Raw genomic sequence first — 24,694 nt, forward strand, 5'->3', positions numbered from 1 at the left:
CTCCTTTTCCACCTATCCACTCCACCCTCTCTTCCCTGACCTATCACCTTCATCCCCTCCCCCACTCACCTATTGTACTCTATGCTACTCTATCCCCACCCCACCCTCCTCTAGCTTATCTCTCCACGCTTCAGGCTCTCTGCCTTTATTCCTGTTGAAGGGCTTTTGCCTGAAACGTCGATTTTGCTGCTCGTCGGATGCTGCCTGAATTGCTGTGCTCTTCCAGCACCTCTGATCCAGAACCCAGAATTTAGATCCAGTGAAGATTAAGACATGGCATATAGTTCCAAGTCAGGAGGGTGAATGTCTTGGAAGGGTACTTAGTGGTCCTATGTATGGTAGGCTCTGCACAGCATTGTGGTAGAGAAAGACCCTTGCCTTTGCAACAAGCTTGATGGTAACAGTTCTGAATTTGGAAGCTGCTGCTTCAGGAGAATTTCCGCAGTGCATCCTATATGCAGAACACACTACTGCTACTTAGCATTGGTGGTGGAGCAAAGAATACTTGTGAGTGACGCAATTCATCAAGAATCTACACACCTCTGCTTAAAAATAGTCAAGGACACCACTCCCATGACTTTTTTTCAGGAAGAGCTTCCCAAGGAGTCATGGCCCTCCATCAGAAAACATTTTGCCTCATCAATTGAGTGGGCAACTCCTGATTGTTAAAAAGTGACCACTAATTCTAGATTCTCCCATAACTGGCACACCACAGCCATTCTGTCAAAAGCCCTAAAGATCATATACAAAAACAGAAATTATTGGAAAAGCTCAGCAGGTCTGGCTGCTTCTCTGGATAGAAACCAGGGTTAGCGTTTCAGGTCAAACAGAGTTCTGAGGGTCACTGAACCAGAAACATTAACTCTGCTGTCCCTCCACAGATGTGTAGGTGCGGCTGTTGGTCTGGGGTGGACAAAGTCAGAAGTCACATGACACCAGGTTATAGTCCAAAAGGTTTATTTGAAATCACAAGCTTTCAGAGTGCTGCCCCTTCACTAGGTGAAAGACAAAGGAGCAGTGTTCCAAAGGGGCAGCACGGTGACTCAGTGGTTAGCACTGCTGCCTGACAGCACCAGCTACCCAGGTTCAATTCCATCCTTGGGCGACTATCTGTTTGGAGTTTACACGTGCTCCCTGTGCCTGCTTGGGTGTCCGCCAGGTGCTATGGTTTCCTCTCAGTCCAAAGATGTGCAGATTAGTTGGATTGGCTATGCTAAATTCACCTTAGTGTTCAGGGATGTGCAAGTTAGGTGCATTAGCCATAGAAAATATAGGGTGGGATGCTCTTCAGAGGGTCCGTGTGGACTTATTGAGCCGAATGGCTTGTACCCACACTGTGGGGATTCCATGATTCTGTGCCTATAACCTGGTGTCATGTGACTCCTGACTTTCCCTGCAGATGCTGCCAGATCTGCTGAGCTTTTCCAGCAATTTCTGTTTTTGTTTCCCCACTTACAGCATCCACACTTCTTTCTGATTTTATTCACTACGGTTCAGTCAAATAATAGATTTGTTGCGACTCGTCACTTCAGATGTTGCCAGATTCACTGTGAATTTGCTGGGTTTTTTTTTTCCCCCCAACGGGAGTTTAATTCTTCCACTGGTTTTTAATACGACCCTTTCTGAGGAAGTGTCAACGCACCCAACTCTGATTTCTCTCTTCACAGTTGCTGCCAGACCCGCTGAGATTTTCCAACATTTTCTGCTTTTATTTTTATATTCCTATCGCTCAAAAAAGAAATTCGATTGATAGAAGAATGTAAACTCTTTGAACTTTCTTTTTGCATGGATGCTAATTGTGCAAATGCTTAGCAAGCACAGATGAAGTTGCTCTCCCTCTCTCGCCTTCCTATGCACAGCATTGCAGTGGGAGAAGACCCCGGCGTTGCCCTGGCAACAACCTCCCCACCACGCGGCAAGGGTAGCCCACCGCGGGGAGACGGTGAGGGGATGGGATGTGGAGGCGGGGGGACGCGCTTTCGACATGGGGAAGTTACCTGGGCAACTGGCTCCTCCACACGTACAGGCTGCCCACGTAGCTGCAAGCCAGCAGCAGGCAGGAGACCACGGAGACGGAGCACAGCTCAGCGCCGCCATCGAGATCCGCCATCATCGACATGCCAGCACATCCGGCGCAGGTGCCTCCGCTGCGACGCGTCTTTAAGACGTCACGCTCCCGCCTCCATTCATTCATAAATCCCAGAAGCGCGGCAATAACGTAGAATCATCAGAGCTGTACTGTACAGCACGGAAACAGACCATTCGGTCCCAACCCGTCCATGCCGACCAGATGTGCTAAATTAATGTAATCCCACCTGCCAGCATTTGGCCCTTATCCCTCCAAACCCTTCCTATCCATGTACCCATCCAGATGCCTTTTAAATGTTGTCATTGTATCAGCCTCCAACATTTCCTCTGGCAGCTCATTCCATACATGCACCCCCCCCCCCCCCCCCACCCCAACATGAAAAAATTGCCCCTCAGATCCCTTTTAAATATTTCCCCTCTCACCTTCCATGCCCTCTAGTTTTTGACTCCCCCACCCCAAGGAAAATACCTTGGCTATTCACCCTATCCATGTCCCTCATGATTTTATAAACCTCTATAAGGTCATCTCTCAGCCTCCGACACTCCAGGGAAAATAGCCGCAGCCTATTCAGCCTTTCTCTATAGCTCAAACCCTCCAACCCTGGCAACATTCTTGTAAATCATTTCTGAACTCTTTCAAGTTTCACGACATCCTTCCTATAGAGAGAGATCAGAATTGCGTGCAATTCCAAAAGTGGACTAAACAATGTCTTGTACAACCACAACATGACCTCCCAATTCCTCTACTTAATACACTGTCCAATGAAGGCAAGCATACCAAACATCTTCTTCACTGTCCTGTCAAGGAACCATGAACCTGCACTCAAAGGTCTCTTTGTTCAGCAACACTTCCCAGGACCTTACCATTAAATGTATAAGTCCTGCCCTGATTTGCCTTTCCAAAATGCAGCACCAAGTTTGGGCAGTGTTCAATCAGCAATGCTGCAGCCCCTATTCACTTCACTTCACTCACTCAATCATCATTACAACTAGTTTTTTTTTAAATAAAAAGGGATTGCAGGGCAGAAACAACACTCACATTTAACAAAAGGATTGAAACCACATTATAGAAGTTTATAATATTATAAGAGGCATGGATAGGGTAAACAGTCAAGATATTTTTCCCCAGGATAGGGGACTCCTAAAGTAGAGAGCACAGGTTTAAAGTAAGTGGAAAAATTTTTAAAAGGGACCTGAGGGGTAACCTTTTCAAGCAGAGGGTTGTGTGTGTATGGAATGAGCTGCTAGAGGACGTTTGTGGTGCAATTACACATTTAAAAGGCATCTGGATGGGGTTAGAGGGATGTTGGCCAAATGCTTGCAAATGGGACTAGATCAATATAGAACATCTGGTTGACATGGACGAGTTGAACCAAAGGGTCTGTTTCTGTGCTGTACAACTCTATGACTTTCTGTGGCTCCTTTAACCCTCATGCTAGTCACTGCAATATGCCCAACATTCTCTCACCTCTCCCATCAGAGGTCTGTTCATAGAATGCTACAAACGTCCAGTGATAAGTACCCTTTTATCATGTGGTTTATCAATTCCACTCTGAGTTTGGGTTCTTTACAGACTGGTCAAGAAGGCAAAGTCAAGAACTATCTTCAGACTTCAGAGTAACACTATTGTTTATACGTTAATACTAAGTATTGCTATCATTATAATCATAGATCTAGCACAGTCTGAATTATAAATGCCTGAAATGTTGATTGTCCTGGTCCTTGCATGCCGCCTGACCTGCTGTGCTTTTCCAGCATCCCACTCTCGACTCTATCCTAACATAGTCAATTAAGCGATAGTGACCACAACATGGCATGCTTCAAATTTGTTCTGGACAAGGAAAAAGATGGCCTGCAAAAGAGAGCTTTGGATTGGGGGAAGACTGATTTTATTAAAATAAAGCAGGATCTGGCCACAGTAGAGTGGCAAGAGCTCTGTGCGGATAAGTCTACAGCAGAGAAACGGGGTCATTCAAAAAGGAGTGGGGAGAGTGGGTTTAACATGTATCCTTTAGAGAGAAATGTACGAGCAATAAGTTCAGAGAACCCTGGATGTCTAGGACCAATCAGGCCTAGATAAAGAAGAGTAGGGCTTTTAGCAAGTTTAAAGGGAGCAATTCAGCTGTGGTCCTAAAGGAATTTAGAAAGTGCAGGAGGGAACTTAAAGCAATTAGAAAGCAAAAATGAGCATGAAAAAGAATTTATGAACAGGGTTAGGGAGAATGCTAAGATATTTAACAAATATGTTAAGAGAAGAGGTTAACTAGGGAAAGAGTAGGGCCAATTAGGAACCAAGGGAGCAACCTGTGTGCGAAGCCACAGGATATTGGAAGGGCATTGAATGAATATTTTTCTTTGGTTTTCAATCTGGAAAAGGAGAACATAGGTATGAAATTCAGGAAAAGGGACTGTGAGAAACCTGCAGTTTGACATAGGAAATGGAGAGGTATTGGAGGCTCTGTTGGGCTTAAAAACAGACAAATGGTTCAGATGAATTGCATCCCAGAGCAGGGAGGTCAGGCAGGAAAGTTCAGGGGCTTTGACACAAATTTTTAATTTCGCCCTTGCCACAGGGAAAGTACCAGAGGACTGGAGGACAGCTAATGTGGTCCCACCTTTTCAGAGGGGTGGTAGAGATGAACCAGGAAATTAGAGACCAGTGAGCCTCATATAAGTGGTAGGGAAACTACTGGAGGAAATTCTGAGGAGCAGATTAATTAGGGATTGTTAGCATGGCTTTGTCAGAAGGTGGTCATTCCTAACAAATTTGTTAGAACTTTTTGGAAATGTGATCAAGTGTGTGGATGAGAGAAGTTCAGTTGATGTAGGTTATATAGATTTTAACAAGATCCAATATGGGAGACTGATTGAGAAGATTAAAGTACATAGAATTAAGGGAAAGTTGGCGAGATAGATCTGAAACTGTCGTAGTAATAGGATGCAAACAGTAGTGATGGAAGGCTGTTTGAGTGACTGGAGGCTGGTGTCAGCAGATACCACAAGGATCAGTATTTGGACCCTTATTGCTTGTTATATACATAAATGATATAGTTGAAAATGTTCGGGGAATGTTAAGCAAATTTGCAGATGACACCAAGATTGGTAGAGTGGTTAATACCAAAGAAGATAGTTGTAGGTTGCAGGAAGGTACAGATAGTCTGGTCAGATGGGCAGAACAGTGGCAGATGGTATTTAATCTGATAAGTGTGAGTGATGCACTTTGAAAGAAGAAACAAGACGAGGGAGTATTTAATGATTGTCAGCTTAGAGGATGAGTACTTCAAACATCATAACATTCAAGGATATGGGACAAGTGCAGGAAATCGAGATTAGAGTTACTTAGGTTGGTGCAGACTTGATGGGCTGAAGGGCCTTTTAGATACTGTGTGATTTAATAAATCTTTGAATCATTGTGTGTTCTGGTGTGGAGTGGTCTAACATTATCCAGGCTGTTTTATTTATATTCAGCATTGTGCAGCTGTGACATCATCATAAGCTTGCTCCAGGGTCCCAAAGCCCTGACACAAAACCCTTCTTCCTCTTTCAATTCCAATTCATCTGCACTCTCTGTGGAGGGGAGGTCCTGGGGAGCACTGCGTAGCAACCTTCCTCTGAGCCTGAAGCTGTAGTTTTTAAAGTGTATTTAACAGAGCCAGATTGAGGATCAATCAACAAATAGAACATAGAACAATACAGCACAGAACAGGCCCTTCGGCCCACGATGTTGTGCCGAACATTTGTCCTAGCTTAAGCACCCATCCATGTACCTATCCAATTGCCACTTAAAGGTCACCAAAGATTCTGACTCTACCACTCCCACAGGCAGCGCATTCCATGCCCCCACCACTCTCTGGGTAAAGAACCCACCCCTGACATCTCCCCTATACCTTCCACCCTTCACCTTAAATTTATGTCCCCTTGTAACACTCTGTTGTACCCGGGGAAAAAGTTTCTGACCTTTATCACTACACTCATGGCAGGCATGTGATGGAAAGAACATTGGAGCTGCTACCACCATGCATGTAAAAGTATGTCCTGTCACAGCAACTCAGGCTCTCTGAGTGAATTGCATACACCACCACTACTGTATATAGACAAGCAATTGGTATCAAACAAGATGAATCAACTGATCTGTCTTGAGAAGTGGAGGTTGAGAGAGAAGAATGTTGACCCAGGATTCCCTGCTCTTCTCTTTTGTCAGCATAGAATAGAATCCCTATACTGTGAATGCAGGCCATTTGATCCACTGAGTCCATACCAACCCTCCGAAGAGCAACCCATCCAGAACTACCCTATCCCCGTAACCATGCATTTCCCATGGCCAATCCACCTAATTTGCACATTTTTGGACTGCAGGACGAAACTGGAGCAGTTGAATGAAACCTACAGAATGTGGAAATTCCACACAGACAGTGGCCTGAGAGCAGAATTGAATCCTGGCACAGTGAGGCAATAATGCTAACTACTTAGCCACTGTGCCACCCCACTCTAACATTTGAATGTGGAACAAAAAGATATATTGACAAGGTACAATTATGTAACTAGGGCAGGAGGAAGGTTCGTGTGAAACATAAACAATGGTAAATGAGCTGTTTCTATGCTGATAATTCAAAATAATTCAAAACCAAGGTTTTATAAATACAAGATAAACACTAATAAACTTAATTTCTCTGAGAAATTCATTCCTCCAAAAGGGGTTTGAATGTGGAATTCTGGATTAGTGGTGCTGGAAGAGCACAGCAGTTCAGGCAGCATCCAAGGAGCTTCGAAATCGACGTTTCGGGCAAAAGCCCTTCATCAGGAATAAAGGCAGTGAGCCTGGAGCGTGGAGAGATAAGCTAGAGGAGGGTGGGGTGGGGAGAAAGTAGCATAGAGTACAATAGGTGAGTGGGGGAGGGGATGAAGGTGATAAGTCAGGGAGGAGAGGGTGGAGTGGATAGGTGGAAAAGGAGATAGGCAGGTAGGACAAGTCCGGACAAGTCATGGGGACAGTGCTGAGCTGGAAGTTTAGAACTAGGGTGAGGTGGGGGAAGGGGAAATGAGGAAACTGTTAAAGTCCACATTGATGCCCTGGGGTTGAAGTGTTCCGAGGCAGAAGATGAGGTGTTCTTCCTCCAGGCGTCTGGTGGTGAGGGAGCGGCGGTGAAGGAGGCCCAGGACCTCCATGCCCTTGGCAGAGTGGGAGGGGAGTTGAAATGTTGGGCCACGGGGCGGTGTGGTTGATTGGTGCGGGTGTCCTGGAGATATTCCCTGAAGTGCTCTGCTAGTAGGCGCCCAGTCTCCCCAATGTAGAGGAGACCGCATCGGGAGCAACGGATACAATAAATGATATTAGTGGATGTGCAAGCAAAACTTTGATGGATGTGGAAGGCTCCTTTAGGGCCTTGGATAGAGGTGAGGGAGGAGGTGTGGGCGCAGGTTTTACAGTTCCTGCAGTGGCAGGGGAAAGTGCCAGGATGGGAGGGTGGGTTGAAGGGGGGCGCCAGGACCTGACCAGGTAGTCACGGAGGGAACAGTCTTTGCGGAAGGCGGAGAGGGGTGTGGAGGGAAATATATCCCTGGTGGTGGGGTCTGTTTGGAGGTGGCGGAAATGTCGGCGGATGATTTGATTTATGCGAAGGTTGGTAGGGTGGAAGGTGAGCACCAGGGGCATTCTGTCCTTGTTACGGTTGGAGGGGTGGGGTCTGATGGGCGGAGGTGCGGGATGTAGACGAGATGCGTTGGAGGGCATCTTTAACCACGTGGGAAGGGCCACCTCCAAACAAACGTCGATTTCGAAGCACCTTGGATGCTGCCTGAACTGCTGTGCTCTTCCAGCACCACTAATCCAGAATCTGGTTTCCAGCATCTGCAGTCATTGTTTTTACCTCGTTTGAATGTGGAACTCCACCCTGTGGTATACTTGAGGTAAATTGCATGGATGAATTTAATGAAGAGCTCATTAGTTCATGAGAGAGAAAGGAACAGGATATATTGACAAGATGGGATGGGATGAATTAAGTAAGGTGAGAGGAGACTTGACTGAAACATAAACAGTAGAACAGACCATGGACAAATGGGAAAAGGGCAAGGTGCTATCAGGTTTAGATAGCTCTACCAACAAACATTCACTATGGGCTGAATTCCCTCATCTGTGTAACATTCTATGAGATGAATATAAGAAAACTTGACTAGTTATCTGATTTTCCTTTCTCAGGGGTCGCCAGGGCCATCTCCGGAAATAAGTTGCCTAATTCAAAGTCAGTTTAAAAGACTTTGTCATCTATCTGATTTTATAAATCTCCTGCTGCTGACATCTCTGTGAGCAGTGAGAATAGTAATAGTTTTTTCATAATCATTGGAGAATGTTTTGAAGTGAGCTTCAGAACAGCAAATGTAACTGCTTTATAGAGATCCTCATAACTGAAATGTCACTATGGTAAGAACTGCTACTTCAGCGAGTGGTTGAAGTAAATAGCATTGATAAATTTAAGAGGAAGCAACTGAATGCAGGAAGGAGAAAGGCATTGAAGATCGATATTTTAATCAATCAATCTACTCAAACATTCAATAACACATATCTGGGACTGGTGCGACTTGATTCTGTTAGGGTGAGATCAATTAAGTAAGAGAAACAAAATTCAGGGCTCTGTCATACAGTTGTAGTGTCTCTACCTCTGGACCAGAAGTTCTGGGTTCTGGTCCCAACTGTGCCAAGGGGGTTTAAAAACATCTCTGTGCAGGTTGATTAAGGAACAAAAACAAATTGCTCAAGAAACTCAGTAGTTCTGACAGCATCTGTGGAAAGAAAGCAAAGTTAACATCTCAAGACTAGTGATCCTTCTTCAGTGACAGAAGGCTCGTGTGGAGAATAAACACAGACGGACAATCGGGCTGAATGAATGGCCTGTTTCAGTGTTCTAATATTTAACATAAAACTATATCAACTGCTTTACAATAGTTACTACACAGGAAAATTGCAGTTACCTTCACGGAGCACAGAAGGTCATTGTTCTTCTTGAAGCATGGTGACCATTTGCCTCGACCGTGCACACTGTACTGACCTGGGTGACATCTTCAAACCACACTAGCAGGATCTGGTGCTGTGGTTTCCTCTGGTAGTCCAGAGGAAAGAGTCGGCCCTCCTATACATCCACCATATCCTCTGTTAGCAATGCACAGAGTTAATTTCCTCGTTACACCATCACGAGGGCAATTTATGGGTATTGTGGCAAGTACTTCGGTAGCTAGTGTGAGGGAAGATAATGCGAATGGGTGCCATACAGTCTTAGTGCATAGCTAATGAGATGAGTAATTCACAAAATCCTTCATGAAATACCCCGGAATTGACATTGAGCCAATCTTTAGTAAAATTTAGCCATCTTTTATGTAAAGCATTTTAATTGCTACCACTGAAAACAAAATGTAAACTCCTTTAGTTTTTCATATGCAGAGTATCTTTCACTCCAGAATAGCAAAACCTGATATGGCTGTTTCACAACAGTGGGGAAGGAAGAGAAACTGATGAAACGTCAACAAATTCAGGAAATGAACCACCCATTAATGAGTTGCCTAATGTTACATGCAGCAAGTTAATGAATATAAGTCCTTTTTTTATTTATACATGGAAAGGATAAAGTTGGGAAAGAAACTTCAGATATTCACTCCATGAAATAAGTTATAGAAGCCAGATCTTAAAACTATAATGTGACACTTGGCATAACATGATGTTAACACAGTAACTAGTTTATCTGAAAGTACTAGCTTTCAGAGCGCTTCTCTTTCGTCAGGTAACTAGTGCGAGTACGTAAGACTGTGTGTGTGTGTATGTGCAGTGTAGTGGGGTCACCTGCACTGTAACATAAACCCAAGGTCCTGGTTGAGGCCATCCTCATGGGTACTGAACTTGGCTATCAGCCTCTGCTTGGCCACTCTGTGTTGTTGCATGACCCTAAATCTGCCTTGGAGGATGGTCACCTGAAGATCCGAGGCCAAATATACCTGACTGCTCAAGTGTTCCCCGACTGGGAGGGAACATCTCTGTCTGGCGATTGTTGTGTGGTGTCCATTCATTCATTGTCGTAGTGTCTGCTTGGTCTTGCCAATGTAATCGACACAAGCACAAATACTCACACATTCAAGCAGACCCCCTCTCATACACATGCCCTCTCTCAGACACACACACACAGATATAAGTCTATGGGGTGAATTTGCATTTGCAGAATGGTATTTGCAGATACATTCTATTTTTGATCAAAAAGCACACAACCGGCAGGCAGTCAGTCCATACAACATTTTATAAATTCCTACCTTGGAAATAGAACCAGTCTGACTCAAGATTGGGATACAGACAGAGTCTAACCTCACAGCTTTAATATGTCACCTTTTTCTTTTAAACCTTAAGTTATCTTGAGAATGTGACTTAAAAGAAGTTCTGGGATTTACATATTAATGAACTGAAACCTGTAAACCATTGTAAAAGATGAAAGATTTAACAGCAATCTAGGTTTGTTCAATTTATCCTTTTAATTACATTACACTGTGATTGTTTGCTATAAATTCTGTGACTTGTGATCCTAGTTACCTATGAAGGAGCAGCACTCTGAAAGCCAGTACTTCCAAATAAGCTTGTTGGACTATAACCTGGTGTTGTGTGATATTTAACTTTGTTCACCCTAGTCAACACCGGCACTTCCACATCAACACAGTAAGTGACACTGAGAAACATTGACAAGAAAGCCTGACCAAAACCTGAGGTAAATAAGATAAAATTTATGGTCAGGAAATACATGTTAAGACCTTTAATAGCATATATGTTGAACTGCTCAAGAAAAACAGCAATGCCATGCTCCCCACTCTGACTGAGAGAGGGTAAAAGGCAAAGCCTGTAGGGTAAAAATGTCTAGTTGGATTTTACTTGCTCAATAAATGCATTAAATTACTTTGTGAAAGCAAAGGCACAACTAAGCCACTCGGTACACAAATATCAAGCGCCACTACATACTGAGGTTCTACCTCTCCCTGCTGTTGTGAAAGGTGGGGTTGCCCTCATTGCTTCAACACTCCAAGTAGTTGCACTGTTCTATATCATCCGACCTTCATGGAGAAACTTGCAAAGAGTTTGATCACAATTCCATTAGGAAGTGGTCAGCATGTAGCATTCTCAAGACCTTGTTGGAAAAGGAGTGGGTGGATTTTGTCATGTGGTTTTCTGAGGAGACCGTCAAAGTCATTTGGCAGAATGCTTCATCACCGGACATCACTTGGCTGGCAGTAAGAAGGGCACTGCCTGTCATATCCTTCTTGTATGGGGGGATTGAACTGTTGCACATCTTCTGGAATGTGCCTTTGCAAAGTAAGTCTGGAGAAAGATGCAATGTTTTTCATCAAGGTTCGTACTGAGCAGTTCCATGACACAGGACTCTGTGCTCTACAGTCTGTTCCTTGGAACACACACCGAGACAAACATCGGCCGTACCTGGAGGACCATCAACTCAGTGAAAAAAGCTCTTTACTCTGCCCAAAACATGTTGGTCTTCCAGAACAAAGAGTTGACCTCGAGGTCCAGGACTACATGCTGAGGGACGCAGTGAAGCTTGGGGAAGCTGCTACAAAGGCGCAATGGGAAAAGATCACTGTCTAAGGTCTTCCTGCTGAAGTTAAATGGGGGTCCATTCAGTTCTCAGACTCTCCTCTTGTCTCAAATACAAGTAAATATAGTCTTGTTCAAGTAGGAGATGCCTTTGGTTTGTTTGAATAGGGTCAAACTCTAAGGTTTGTTTGTTTCCTTGATATGCCACTCTACAGAACCAAACTGCGTTGGTGACTATGTATGAATATAAAGATATTTTTAACAAATAAAGTATATTTTAAAAATAAACAATGACACTTAAAAAAGACACAACTAAACTGATAAACTACAATTTCACCAATCTGTTGAATAATGTTTGCAGTGATACTGACTTATTTTTGTTTCAAATCTGTACGTTTATATTTTTGTAATGCATGACTCAACCCATGGGGGTTGCAAAACATGTGGTGTGTGTGTAATCACTACAATCTTTTAAAACAGAGCCTCACAATTTCCAGTTATAACATATGAATTAAGAGCAGGCCACTCAGCTCCTCAAGCCTGCTGTCATTTATTTAGCTCATTGCTGATGTGGTTACTCCACATTCCCACCCACCCCAGTAACTTATCACACCTTGCTTATCAAAAATTTATCTATCTCTGCCTTAAAAATGTTCAAACACTGCTTGCACCATCTTTTGAGGAAGGAAGTTCTAAAGTCTCATGACTCTCTGTGAGAAAGAAATTACCCTCATTTGTCGAAAATGGGCGACCACTTATTTTTAAGCAGTGACCTTAGTTGTACATTCTCCTACAAGAGGAAATATCCTCTCTATATTCACCCTGTCAAGACCCCATGTGTTTAATTCAAGTCACCTTTTACTGTTTTAAACTCCAGTGGTGACAAGCCTAGCCTGTTCAATGTTTCTTCATATTTCCAATGCTTGAGGCCAAGTGAATAACATGAGACAGGCCATGTTTAGCAGCACTGCCAAAATCATGAAGCCTAATAGTAAAAAGCTGTCCGAATTAGAGTCTGGTATTTTCCAGTTCTTCTGGAGTTAGAAATGAATTATGACTTGAAGACTCAGTTATGAAAGCTGAACATCACAGCTGCCAAGGAAATTGGCAATGGTAGAAAAGCAATTATTATCTTTATGCCAGTACCCCAACTGAAGTATTTTTAGAAGATCCAAGTGCAACTTGTGCACGAGTTTGAAAATAAAATTTTATGGTAAGCATGTTGTCTTCATTGCAGAGAGGAGCCTTTTGCCAAAATCCAACCAGGAAAAGTAGAAACATGAACAAACAGAAGCATCCCAGAAGCCATACATTGACTGCAGTGCGTGATGCCATTCTTGAAGATTTGGTTTGCCCCAATGATTGTGGACAAGAGAATCCGTGTGAAACTAATTAGTACAAAGCTCAAAGTACATTTGAACAAAGCTCAACAGAACAATGTAGAACACAAAAAAAGATACATTTTCAGCTGTCTACAAGAAACTAACTAGCTAGGATGTTGTATATGAATTACCAGAGTTCCAATGGTAGATTGTAAAGAATGGTTCAAATAAAAAGAGTCAATACTGACAAAAAAGACATGCAAGGTTGTACTGTTGACCATATATGAAACTCAACAATTCAGTACTGTCGCTTTCCTTTTCACTTTACCTTACTCACTTTTTGCTTTATCTTTTCTAGCATAACCAAAATATCCGTGAAAATATAAATAAAACTCAAGCTTCCACACTCAACTACAACGTAGCTCAGAAATAAATTCTAGCTGTGGCAATTCCCAAGCTAATAAAGAGAGACACAGACAATGCATGAGAAATGAGCTTTGATTGCATCAGGAACGACGAGTTGCTGTTGACAAATTTCTTTAAATTATGGTCCTCAGTGCGAGCTCAACAAAATGTCATGTTATTAATACATTGAGAAATGAAATCCTCCCGATATGAGATGCTGTTAGATGCAATAAGTTGATAATCAACAGGTTTTCAATTTCACTTCAATCAAAACATGCAGGAAATACTTGCCATATGTGCTGAGAAATGGAGGTGCGGATTCACAGCCAAGGTTTCCCACAAAATGGGTTCAGAGTTCGGGCAGGATTAGATGTGGATCACAGTCCAGGAACTTTCTTACCAAAGGAACCTCTAATGGTTCACATTGTGGGTTAGATTCTCAGTAAATGTCAGTGATTATATTTTAACAATGAAGAGATTGTGGTAAAAAGAAAGCAATGAGCATGCAAGACGTATAAACTAGAACAAAATGAATAGCAGCAGAGCTGGAGGAACTCTGTCTCAGTCTTTAGATATGGCATATCCTTACAAAAAGTAGATGCTTATTCTATTCTACACAACAAAATGATTTAATGGGAATAGTTTTGATCCCTATTCAGATAGCTCTTTTGTGACGTGCAGTGTGCCAAAGAACAGCAATTTCTGTAAATGAATGATGCACTGTAAACTATACTCCCATGGTACCATATCAAGACTGACTATCCATAGGACACTGAATAAAAATTGTAATGAAGAAATATGATATACTAGCTTCTAATCCTTGCCATGTCACCCTCAGCTACATTAGAATATAGACCAGATCTTAAGTGTAAGAGAAAGCTCCTATTATGCAGAAACAACTTTATTTTATAAATTTTCCCTTTTGCTTTACTAAGTGATCCACTTAGTAAAAGTTATTTGTTATTACTATTTCAGACTGTATATGACTTTTACATTACAGTTATTAATACTCATTTCTATCTTATTTGGATTGATGGCCTGAGGGATGCATTCAGCCCTCTCTCATCTGGTGGAAATCACTGCATCCAATCAGACAAATTGGAAACTTCCTGAAGCCACAGATATTCCTCCTGCAAACAAGAGAACACAGAATACTATCATTATTGTAGAAATCAGTACACATACTACAATTACCATAAAACATTTCATATTTTGATTCCCCGAAGACGACACAGAAACAGCAGTTGGTGCCAGATCTGTTGTTTGTTTTAAATCTGAGATAAATTTTTGTTAAGCACAGGTATTAAGGGAAATGGACAAAAGACAAGTATATGGAGTTAGGTCACATATCAGCCAGGATCTCATTAAATTTCAGAAAAGGCTCGAGGGACTGAATGGCCTACTTTTGTTTCTATGCTTCAATGTGGAATAAAGTTAACTCATGCTCATTCTATTTGTTTGCAAACCACGTCTCACCAATCAAATAATTCTTACTACGATTTTATGATTATTTTAGTGAATCTGTTACTTGATGGTAGAAAGCATTTGGATTCAGATAATTTAATAAGGTGCCTAAATGGGTAATGGGATCTTTGCTGAATGTTCAGTTATTATGCTATACATAAAAACTGCAAGCTTTGCCAATTAAATTCCAGCAACAGTCTTTCTTTCGTTTCTTCCATAGCTCCACTCAAAGTGACTCTAAGCTTATCTTGTCCATGAAACCCACCTCCTATTCCATTGAACCTATTCTCAATATACAGCTGTTCACCTGACTTCCCCATCTCTTTGCTGATAAATAAATATTATAAATGTTTCTCACTTTTCAGCCGTGCTTCCTCTTTCTTTAAATCATTGTCATAACCCATCCCCTCAAAAAATTCCTCAATTGCATCAAGTTTGAAAATGACCATTCCAATTCTAACGTCCCTTTTCCTGTCCAAAGTCCTTGAATATTATTGTGACCTCTCAAATCTGTTTCATCCTTGAGGAATGCAGGACTCTTATGATGTGGGTGTAATGTCTCTACTGCTGGGCCAGGAGACACACGTTCAGTCCCCCGTTCCAGTTTTGAACAGTTTGATTAGAAAATATTTAGCCTGAGAAACTCAGAGCTCTTGTGGTAGTGTCCCAACCTCTGGGCCAAGAGTCCCAAATTCAGTCCCACCTGTTCAGAAGTATGTGATGACATCTCTAAATAGGTTGATTAGAAAATATCTACTCTAAGGAACTCCTGCAACTATGTCCTGGGACTGAGACAACTGATCTTGTACTCGGTATGACTCCAATCTGCGAAGAGTGTGCCTCCTGATTCCCATTGGCTCCAGTTTTGCCAGGGTTCCTTGAAGTCATTCTTAGTCAAATATTGCCTGATGTCAAAGACAATCATTTTTACCTTGCCTCTGAAATTTAGCTCTTTAGTCCATATTTGAACTAAGACTGTAATGAAGAAAACAGGTGAGTGGCCATTGTGAAATCCAATGAGCATCATTGAACAGGTTATTGCCGAGCAAGTGCTGCTTGACAGCACTGTCAACAACATCGTCCATCACTTTGATGATTGAGAGTTGTTTGATCGGGTGACAAGTGACCAGGTTAGATTTGTCCTACTGATCAGGACATACCTAAGTAGTTTTTCACATTGTTGAGTAGATGCCAGTGTTATGTTGCACTAGAAAAGCTTGACTAGGGACATGGCTAATTCTGGCACACAAGTCTTCAGTACGATTGCTGGAACAATGTCGGGGTGTTTGCAGTTTCCAGTGTCTTCAGTCATTTCTTGAAATCACTGAAGAATTTAACTTGTGATGTTGGGACCTCAGGAGGTGGCTGAGGTGGAGTTTCAACTTTTAAGGTATTACTTAAAATCGACCTCTTTGAGAAAGCTTTTAGTCATTTGACCTAACATCTCAACATCACACTCTGATTTATAACGCTTACATGAAGTGCCTTGGGATTTTTTATTTAAAAGGCATATATAATTTGTTGCTGTTGTTGGCAACTTTGTGCCTAGAGTTGACGGTTACAGGTTGATTTTTTTTTATTTAAAAAGGTGCACAACACCACTGTAGCTATTTGTTGTCTATTTCTAGATGCCTCAAGAAAATATTAGACCTTCATAATAACTATTGTTACAATTAGTCATTTTAGAGGTCAATAAGACATCGTGAGCACCTTACACGTATAGTACATATAATGATAGTTGGAATGACAGATTTCTTTCTCTGCAGAATATTAATGAACTTACTTTGCTTTTATAACAAACTGAAAAACTTCATTGCCATCTTTTCTGATGTTGACCCACAATGATCAGATTTGTCTGATTAAACTTCACAACACATTGTGATGGATTCTGAACTCAACCTTTGGGTTCCTATGTCTTTTAGCATAAATATAGTGATGGTTTCCATATTTACCAAGGGCTTACTTGAGCAAAAGATATGAATTGTCACGAAAATAAACTAGGATCCAAATGCTGGAGACAAGCACAAACCTTAATATCAGTTGTTTTTCCAATGATCGTTTGCTCAGTGCTCATTGTACTGCACTGTACCCCGAAGGAGCCAATCGTCTCAGATGTTAATCTTATTGGGAATGATGCTGAGACCTGCATATCTGTTTTCAGCAAGGAGACATGGCTTGTGTTAAGATTTTCCATCCTTGGATATTTATATTCTTTTTCCACTGTGTTTTTGAAAGGGCTGCTATGGAAATTTGGATAGGTCTTCATTCCACATGCATCCAGCTGCCTTTTCTTTGCACCTATTCCTTGTTCAATGCTGTTGGAACCAGAGTCTGTTTCTACTGTCAATTTTGGAGATTCAGCACCCCAAAGCGCACTGTCCAAACCTGACAATGTGAATGATAGATCTGCAAAATACAATATTACATAAAATTTAAAAAGTTGCATTCCAGTAATGCCGTCTCAAATCTTCCACTAAACATTTAAAAGGGCATCAGTTAAAGTCCTTATTTATGCTTATCTATGTAATCTACGGAGTTTAAAATTACTGAAAAGGTCAGAAAACAAATCTCTAGAATTTAATTCCTTTTCAACTCTCCACTGTTCATCCTTCATTTGTAGGAATGATCTGACTCTGACATTCCACACAGTATAGTGGATTGTAAGGGTCTTGTTTTGTGTAAATGAAGTGGTCATGGAATCAAAGCGTAAAACTGGTATGGCACCAATTGCAATCCTGTTTACACTAGTACCTTACTTATGTGGAAATCAGGCAGTGAAGTTTTGGGTGAGCCAACATTTATGAGAGGCAAATAATAGCAGGTTGACAAGAAAACATTGGAAGAGTTAAGAATGGTGGCAGGAAAAACATGGCTGAGGGTTTCAGCAACAGATAAACAGAAACAGGGATGGAACCAGGTTATATTACAGAGGGGGAAAATGTGGTCTTAGCGATGTTCATGATATAGCATTAGAAAAGAAATTCAACTCAGAGTCAAATAAAGCGCAAAATTCGAATTTTGCCAGAGACAGTGGTTAGAGAGGTGGAAATATTGTTGTTGCGAGAATGGAGTTTGTGTTGGAGGCCAAAGACATGGTTAATTGAAGGATATTTTGATTCATTCAATGCTGGATATCTGACAATAAGAAAGCAATAAAGTGATCAGAAAGCTGGATGTCACCAGCGTACATTTAGAGGTTGACATGTTTTCAGGCGATTTCATTAAATGGCAGCAAATAATGAGAGCTGGGAGCATGTCAAACATTGGGGACTTTAGAGATACTGGTGTAGGGGTAGAAATCAGAGGCCACTGAAGAAGAGATGGGGAACAGGACACAGAAAAAAGAACTGCAAGCCTTTCATATTATATTAAATCTATTTAGACAATGTATTAGTTAGGCCATATAATTAAGTTCATACATAACAGCAATATGACCTGAGCTCACTGAGGGACACAGAGATGAAGAGACCCAAGAAACATAAGGCAGTAGTGAGGTCTAAAACAGAGAGATTAGGACTACAGTATTTAGAAACAAAAGTCATTGGCACATAATTGATCAGATATTTTGTTCTAAATGAACCTATACCTGATTCAGAACCATCAAGCTCCGTATGGATTTTCTGGGATTTGTCTGCATCATACAGACTGTCTTGACTGGTCTCTGGGGCAGCTGAATCAGTGCTAGATAGCACCCGGTCACCATTTCCTGAATGAATCTTAAGTCAAAACACAATCAACTTTAAGTCTGTGCAGTTAAATTCATTTGGAATCAATCACAATATCAACCTTAATGGCCCAACATAATGAGTGCCCCAAATACATTTTATTGAATCATCTAACTGTGAAGATTAAATGACATTTTGAGATAATGTTACAGAAACTGTTGCCTTTCTCAGGATCATGCATTTTTTTCATACTCCGATAATACATAAATTATTAAAGAATGTCACTTTTGAGTAGTACAAACAGATCATAGTAAGATCATGAAATATCCAGGAAGCAAATTATATTAAATCGAGTCTTCTGAATCGCTCAGACATAATCAATTCTCAATTTATGTAAGAACATACTCGTTTCATGTCACAGACTCTGCTCAGGAGAAATCTATTCTGGATAATATTCTGTAGAGTATTCTGAAGTGACGTCTTAATTTCTTGTGTGTTTGAGACCTGGAAAGTCAATAATAAATATCTTTTAAATTAAGTTACATCTGTAATAATTTAGGCTTTCAAGTAATGAAAATAAATGATGGAAACAAGTAGTGCAATGGAGCAGCATGTGAGAACTGCAATAGTTGCAGCATCTCGCTGATGCCCAACCAAAATCTTCTAACTCAATAAAAATTACAGAATATTAAGTAATAGAATAGAAACAGCTCATTTGTTCCATCAGGATTGTGTCAAAATTATTATTTTTTGTCTAGTACTATAGAGAAACACCTTATCTTGCCAAACCATGAGACACAGCACAATGAAGAAACTGAATGATGCTTTGACACTTACATATTTGGTAAGGTGCTATTTATGTTTGTCTCAGTGCCATCGTTGCTGCTTAAAGTAGTGCATGCTATTTGCCAACCACAGTGCACCCCATGCATACCTTCAGGAGCTGTAGCGACTTGATTCTAAAATCACGATTTGTACTGCTTGACAATACACTGTGAATTGCATCACAGATGACAGTGGTTGCAGTCTGCATCTTCCTCTGATCCTATAGACAAAGAAGTTAAATAGCCACTCATTCACAGCAATTATAAAGTGTTCCTCCTCTCAAATTAGTAAAATCAAATAGAATGTTAAACATGCAAGAAACTTTCGTAAGAATGCTATTTTTTGGGATTGTCAGGAGATAAAGGTAAGGTTGTAAATGGTACTCATTCTTAGCTTGGCTGATGACATTTAGAATCATCCACATGATGTAAGACTAGAATCATTATCAGGCCAGATCAGACAGAAGTTCATATATGTCATTGAGGACATTAGTGAATTTGTTGGGTTTTTATAACAATCTAGGAACTGTCACAAAGTTATTTTACTAATATTAGCCCTTGAACAAGCAGATTTATTCAATTAATGTTAAAGAGGGGCAAATACATATCCAGAGTGGATCAGGTATTTGTAACAAATTCTTCTTTTTCCTTTTCTCTTCTCCAAAACACTCCTGAGTCTCACTAGGTCTAAGTTGTCCTTTCATACCTATGATGTATTATGTATATGACAAGCTAGACAGTAAATTTTGAAAGGCTAGCTATTCTGAGATAACTCCTAAAAGATTGGAATCCAGTTTTAGTGCATTTTCTCCCTTTTAAGTCCACCTTTACAAAGCTTGCTTGATACCTCCTCAGGTGTAACATTCCACGATCTTTCACTCAAGACAGCTGCTGAATTTACATCCATTGCTATTTCAGTCTTTGTTTAAAAGAACACATATGGTAATTAAAAGTTTACCATCTCCATACATATGATCCATGGTCAAGATACCCTATAATGTAATATTGACAGAATACATTACAAGGAAATACCAGATGAAATCTAAAATCTATATTTATTGTAAAGCATCAGGTAATTATGTTATCAGTTCATCATTGCCAAAAACTAATCGAAGTTCCTATATCTTTTGAGTTCGCTTCTGATACCTTTCTGTAATGTAAGCATTCATCCAAGACTTGATGGAGCACAGGTTGAACTGATTTCCTCACAACATCTTTATTATAATGAAGAATCTGGTCCAGATGTTCAACAATCGTTTTCTGTCCCGCTGTCCACAAAAAAAACATGAGAAGTTCCCACCAAAAACAAATCTTTTGAAGACATAAGTTTTATCATCATTTTGCCAGTGGCAATCCAAATAGCAAACAATTGGACATACTGATTGCAAAACCAAGACCAAGCTTTTCACCAACAATAGCACTTATGTTTTCTTAAAAGTTTTAAATATGGAAGACATAATTAACTTCACAGTAGTGATAGAAAGGAAAGTCAGAGTAAAAGATGGCTTTGTCACCGTAATTATTTGTGTCTTTTTTTTAAATGGGTCAATAATGTAAATACACCTGATAATAAAAGCTTGTTGACCAGGCTTTGTGAAAATACCTATTACATCCAACAGCTCAAAGTGGAAGTCATCCCAGTATTGAATGAAAAGGAAAAGAAGCAGCATCTGTTCTTGGGCTCTACCAGATTCAAACCAGTCATCTTCCAGGATTGATTGAAGTTTGTAATTGATATCTGGACAAGCTAATCCTGTGATAAATACAAATATGTACAGTGTAACTGGCTCTTAAAAGTTATTTTCAGATTTCTTTCCCCTGTCTGGCAGATGTTTACTTTTATGGAGGTGCACACCAATGAAGTCACTAGTCCTTTAGTATCACTGAAATGGCCATTTTCTTGCATGATCTTGTGATTATCGATGCATATTTAACCATACAGTGCATCGTATTTGAGGTAGACCCAATCCTCACCAAGCAGACACATGCAACATAAATTACTGCATAGTGATTCAGAGAGGGAACCTTCGTTGAATGTTCTGTTCCATTAATCAAAGTTATTGAGAGTTCTATCCTGTAGCTAAGCATGGCACATCTAGAAAGTTTGTCCAGTGACCAATCAGCAAGATGTTTAGTTCAGGCTTTCCTGCAACAGTGCACAACTAAGTTAAATAAAACAAGTAAACACACAAACATTCAGAACAGGACCCAAAGTAAAACACCTCCTGATTGAGAGCAGGTGTTTATCATTGAACTTTGTGGACTCTCTTGTGGTGTAGTGGTACAATCTCTACCCCTGGACTGAGAGACCCAGGTTCAAGTCAGTTTCACTGCTGCCTCACGGCGCCAGGGACCTGGGTTCGATTCCCACCTTGGGCAACTGTCTGTGTGGAGTTTGCACATTCTCCCTCCGGGTGCTCCAGTTTCCTCCCACAGTCCAAAGATGTGCAGGTTAGGGTGGATTGGCCGTGCTGAACTCCCCATAATGTTAGGTGCATTAGTCAGGGGCAAGTGTAAGGGAATGGGTCTGTGTGGGTTACTCTTTGGAGGGTCGGTGTGGACTTGTTGGGCCGAAGGGCCTGTTTCTGTATGAGGGTAAGTGGAGTTGAAATGCCCATCAGCCATGATTGAATGGCAGAGTGGACTCGATGGGCTGAATGGCCTTACTTCCACTCCTATGTCTTATGGTCTTAAGTCCCGCCTGCTCCAAAAGTATGCAATAACATCTCTGAATAGATTATTTCAAAAAAATAGGTTAAATAAAACTTCTGTGACCACTTGGTCAGACTGAAGGAGCAGCATCGGTGAAGGTGTCAACCATTTCAAGTGTCTCTGACAGGACCAGATAGAGGTCACATGCAAACTTCAGAAAGAATGGCAGCCTGGTGCAGGAGTGTGGTGGCAGCCAGCGGTCAGACCATATGGAGGCCCCTGTGCTGGTCTGATGCAGACTGCCTTTGGAGAGAGACTGTGATGTTGCCTAAGATGGCAATGCAATGTAGTGACTTTTAAACCTTTCACTGTTTTCATTTGAGTACGTGATCATAAAATTCCAATCCAAATATCAATCCAACCTGCTCATCAAATACATCCTTCGTTATCTACGCCAGGGTGTTCCAGATCTAGCATTGGACTATTTTGTTACTTTAGGACCTACAATTTCAGAATGGAAGGAAGTCACACTAAGGAAGCTAAGAAAACAGGAGTACTTCTGTAGTGGTTGTAAAGAGTCATTGAGTATGAGATCCTCAGTTGAGGCTGTTAACCTGGGCCGATCAGGGAACCCTGTCTGACAGATATAAACAGGAGGTTTGGAGAGTCTCCTCACTCTATGGACTGGGTCTGAGCTAACTGATCAGAGCCCATGTATATTGCATGTGTAAATAAAGGGTAATTTGGTAATGGTACACTGGCCTCTGTTCAGTTATTTCAACTTCCCTTATCTAAACATCTGTTTTGCTGTCACTATTGTCTACATATTAAGTTGCATTACAGGTAGACAAGATGGTTAAGAAGGCATTTAGTATGCTTGCCTTCATTGCGAAGACCACTGAGTATAGGAATTGGGGCATCATGTTGAGGCTGTACAGGACACTTTTGCAGTACTGTGTATAGTTCTGGTTGCCTCTACTACAGGAAGGATATTATTAAATTGGAGAGGGTTCAGAAAAGATTTAGCTGAATGGTGGGTTTACTAAAATCATGAGGGATAAGATAAGATGGGGGAGTTCAAAACTAGGGGGCATATTTTTAAGGTGAGAGAAGATTTAAAAGGGACTGGAGGGGCAACTTTTTCACATAGAGGATGGTTTGAGTGTGGAATGAAATGGCAGAGGATCTGGTAGATGCAGGTACCATTACAACATTTAGAAGATATTTGGATAGATACATGAATAGGAAAGGTTTAGAGAGTTATGGGCCAAATGCAAGCAAGTGGGACAACTTTTAGTTTGCGAAATGTGGCTGGCATGGATGAGCTATACCAAAGGATATGTTTTCATGATGTATGACTCCATAACTCTAATTAAGAAACAAGCTTACAGGGCCCTCTTGTGGTATAGCAGTAGTGTCCCTACCACTGGACTGATATGCCTGGGTTCAAATCTTTGAGATGTGTAATAACAACTTTGAACAGATTGATTAGAAAAATAGGCTAAATTTAAAAAATTCTAAAAGCATTTTAAAAATGGGCTTAAATGCCACAGGTAATTTGCTGGTGGGGATAAAAAGCCATTTGGTTGCCAGTGACAATGGCTCTAGATATTAAAAAAAATTAAGAGGTAGGCCTGCTAGAGGTGTGCTATAACAAATCTGAAAAGATTGATTAAATGCATTTACACTTATGAATGTTTCTAGGAGTACTAGTGGTCTAGTGGTAGTGTCCCTGTTTCTGAACGAGGAGGTCTGGGTTCAAGTTCTACCTGCTCCAGAGGTGTGTAATAATATCTTTGAACAGGTTGATTATAAAATATAAATAGGTAGGGTCTTGTTCGGCAGGAAAATCCCAGCATTGTTGGGAGCTGCCCTTCCTGTTCCAGTGGCCACTGGTATTGGAGGAGGAATCAGACGAAAATCATGGACAAGTCCAAGAACCACACCAACCACATCTAGTCTAGCAAGTGGGCCAGAACAAGGATCAAAAAAAATCAGTGTTATCAATTTGAACACCTGAAAGGGGTTGATCCCAAATTCCTGAGGAACATCTGGGGCAGCACAGTGACTCAGTGGTTAGCACTGTTGCCTCACAGCGCTAGGTTCAATTCCAGTTTGCACATTCTCCCAGTGTCTGCGCGAGTTTCTTCCCACAGTTCAAAGATGTACAGGTTAGGTGGATTAACCATGCTAAATTGTCCGTTGTGTCCATGGACATGCAGGCTAATTGGATTAGCCATGGGAATGCAGGGTTACAAGGACAGGGTAGAGGGGTGAGATGCTCTTCAGAGGGTTGGTGTGGACTTGAAGGGCTTCCACACCAGGGATTCTTTGAAAAAGGACAACAACAAAGGAGCTGGCAAGGTTGAACACTAAAATCAAATCAATTTCTACAAGAAGCACCAACAGTCTTGATGATTTAACATCTGTTCTTGAGGATGGCATCCCTGTGGTATATTGCATTTAAACTGTGTATTTTAAATAAAATTCAAGATGCAGAAAAAGGAGAGGTAGGCTCTTCCCCAGCTGGGAAGGTGGCTACAGCGGTGTTATCTTCTGGGCAGGGAAAGGATTCAGAAAGGAAAGATGGTGTACTGCAAGGATCTGTTTTGGGGCAACTGCTGTTTGTCATTTTCATGAATGACCTGGATGAGGATGTAGAAGGATGGGTTAGTAAATTTGCGGATGACACTAAGGTAGGTG

At 41.2% G+C, this 24,694-nt stretch overlaps 2 protein-coding genes and 1 pseudogene across 4 annotated transcripts in view; 1 reads left to right on the top strand and 2 right to left on the bottom strand.

Annotated features, from left to right (window-relative positions):
- The window catches only part of rce1a (Ras converting CAAX endopeptidase 1a), a 33,340-nt gene extending 23,809 nt beyond the window's left edge, over positions 1–9,531 (bottom strand). Inside the window, exon 1 of one of the 3 annotated variants that reach the window (XM_043682680.1) lies at positions 9,055–9,531. Coding sequence is in view for 1 of the 3 variants with exons in the window: in XM_043682679.1 (XP_043538614.1) it covers positions 1,998–2,119 (122 nt within the window). In the remaining 2 variants the exon portion in view is untranslated. Of the gene's footprint in view, positions 1–1,997; positions 2,147–9,054 lie in introns of those variants that run through there. The other 2 variants (XM_043682679.1, XM_043682681.1) reach the window with 2 other exon arrangements.
- Positions 9,532–12,043: 2,512 nt separating this feature from the next.
- Positions 12,044–13,315, top strand: LOC122543851 (annotated as a pseudogene).
- Positions 13,316–14,114: 799 nt separating this feature from the next.
- Positions 14,115–21,655, bottom strand: zgc:195212 (DUF4554 domain-containing protein). The gene is made up of 7 exons (XM_043683048.1): positions 20,943–21,655; positions 20,486–20,607; positions 19,450–19,560; positions 18,921–19,019; positions 18,437–18,566; positions 16,880–17,256; positions 14,115–14,516 (listed from the first exon to the last, which is right to left on the bottom strand). Exons 1-7 carry the CDS (start codon positions 21,007–21,009, stop codon positions 14,463–14,465), a joined length of 960 nt encoding a protein of 319 aa, XP_043538983.1. The 5' UTR covers positions 21,010–21,655; the 3' UTR covers positions 14,115–14,462.
- Positions 21,656–24,694: the final 3,039 nt, after the last annotated feature.

This window comes from Chiloscyllium plagiosum, chromosome 45 (assembly GCF_004010195.1).
Source record: "Chiloscyllium plagiosum isolate BGI_BamShark_2017 chromosome 45, ASM401019v2, whole genome shotgun sequence".
Classification (NCBI taxonomy): domain Eukaryota; kingdom Metazoa; phylum Chordata; class Chondrichthyes; order Orectolobiformes; family Hemiscylliidae; genus Chiloscyllium; species Chiloscyllium plagiosum.

What these genes read in the sequence shown, in the direction of transcription:
- zgc:195212 (XM_043683048.1), bottom strand. Translation starts at nt 21,009, where the DNA reads ATGCTGCTTCTTTTCCTTTTCATTCAATACTGGGATGACTTCCACTTT. An exon ending in TGAGCTGTTGGATGTAATAG is followed by an intron (nt 20,608 to 20,942) that starts GTATTTTCACAA and finishes TTTTGTGGACAG; the next exon opens with CGGGACAGAAAACGATTGTT. An exon ending in GAGTCTGTGACATGAAACGA is followed by an intron (nt 18,567 to 18,920) that starts GTATGTTCTTAC and finishes TTTTGACTTAAG; the next exon opens with ATTCATTCAGGAAATGGTGA.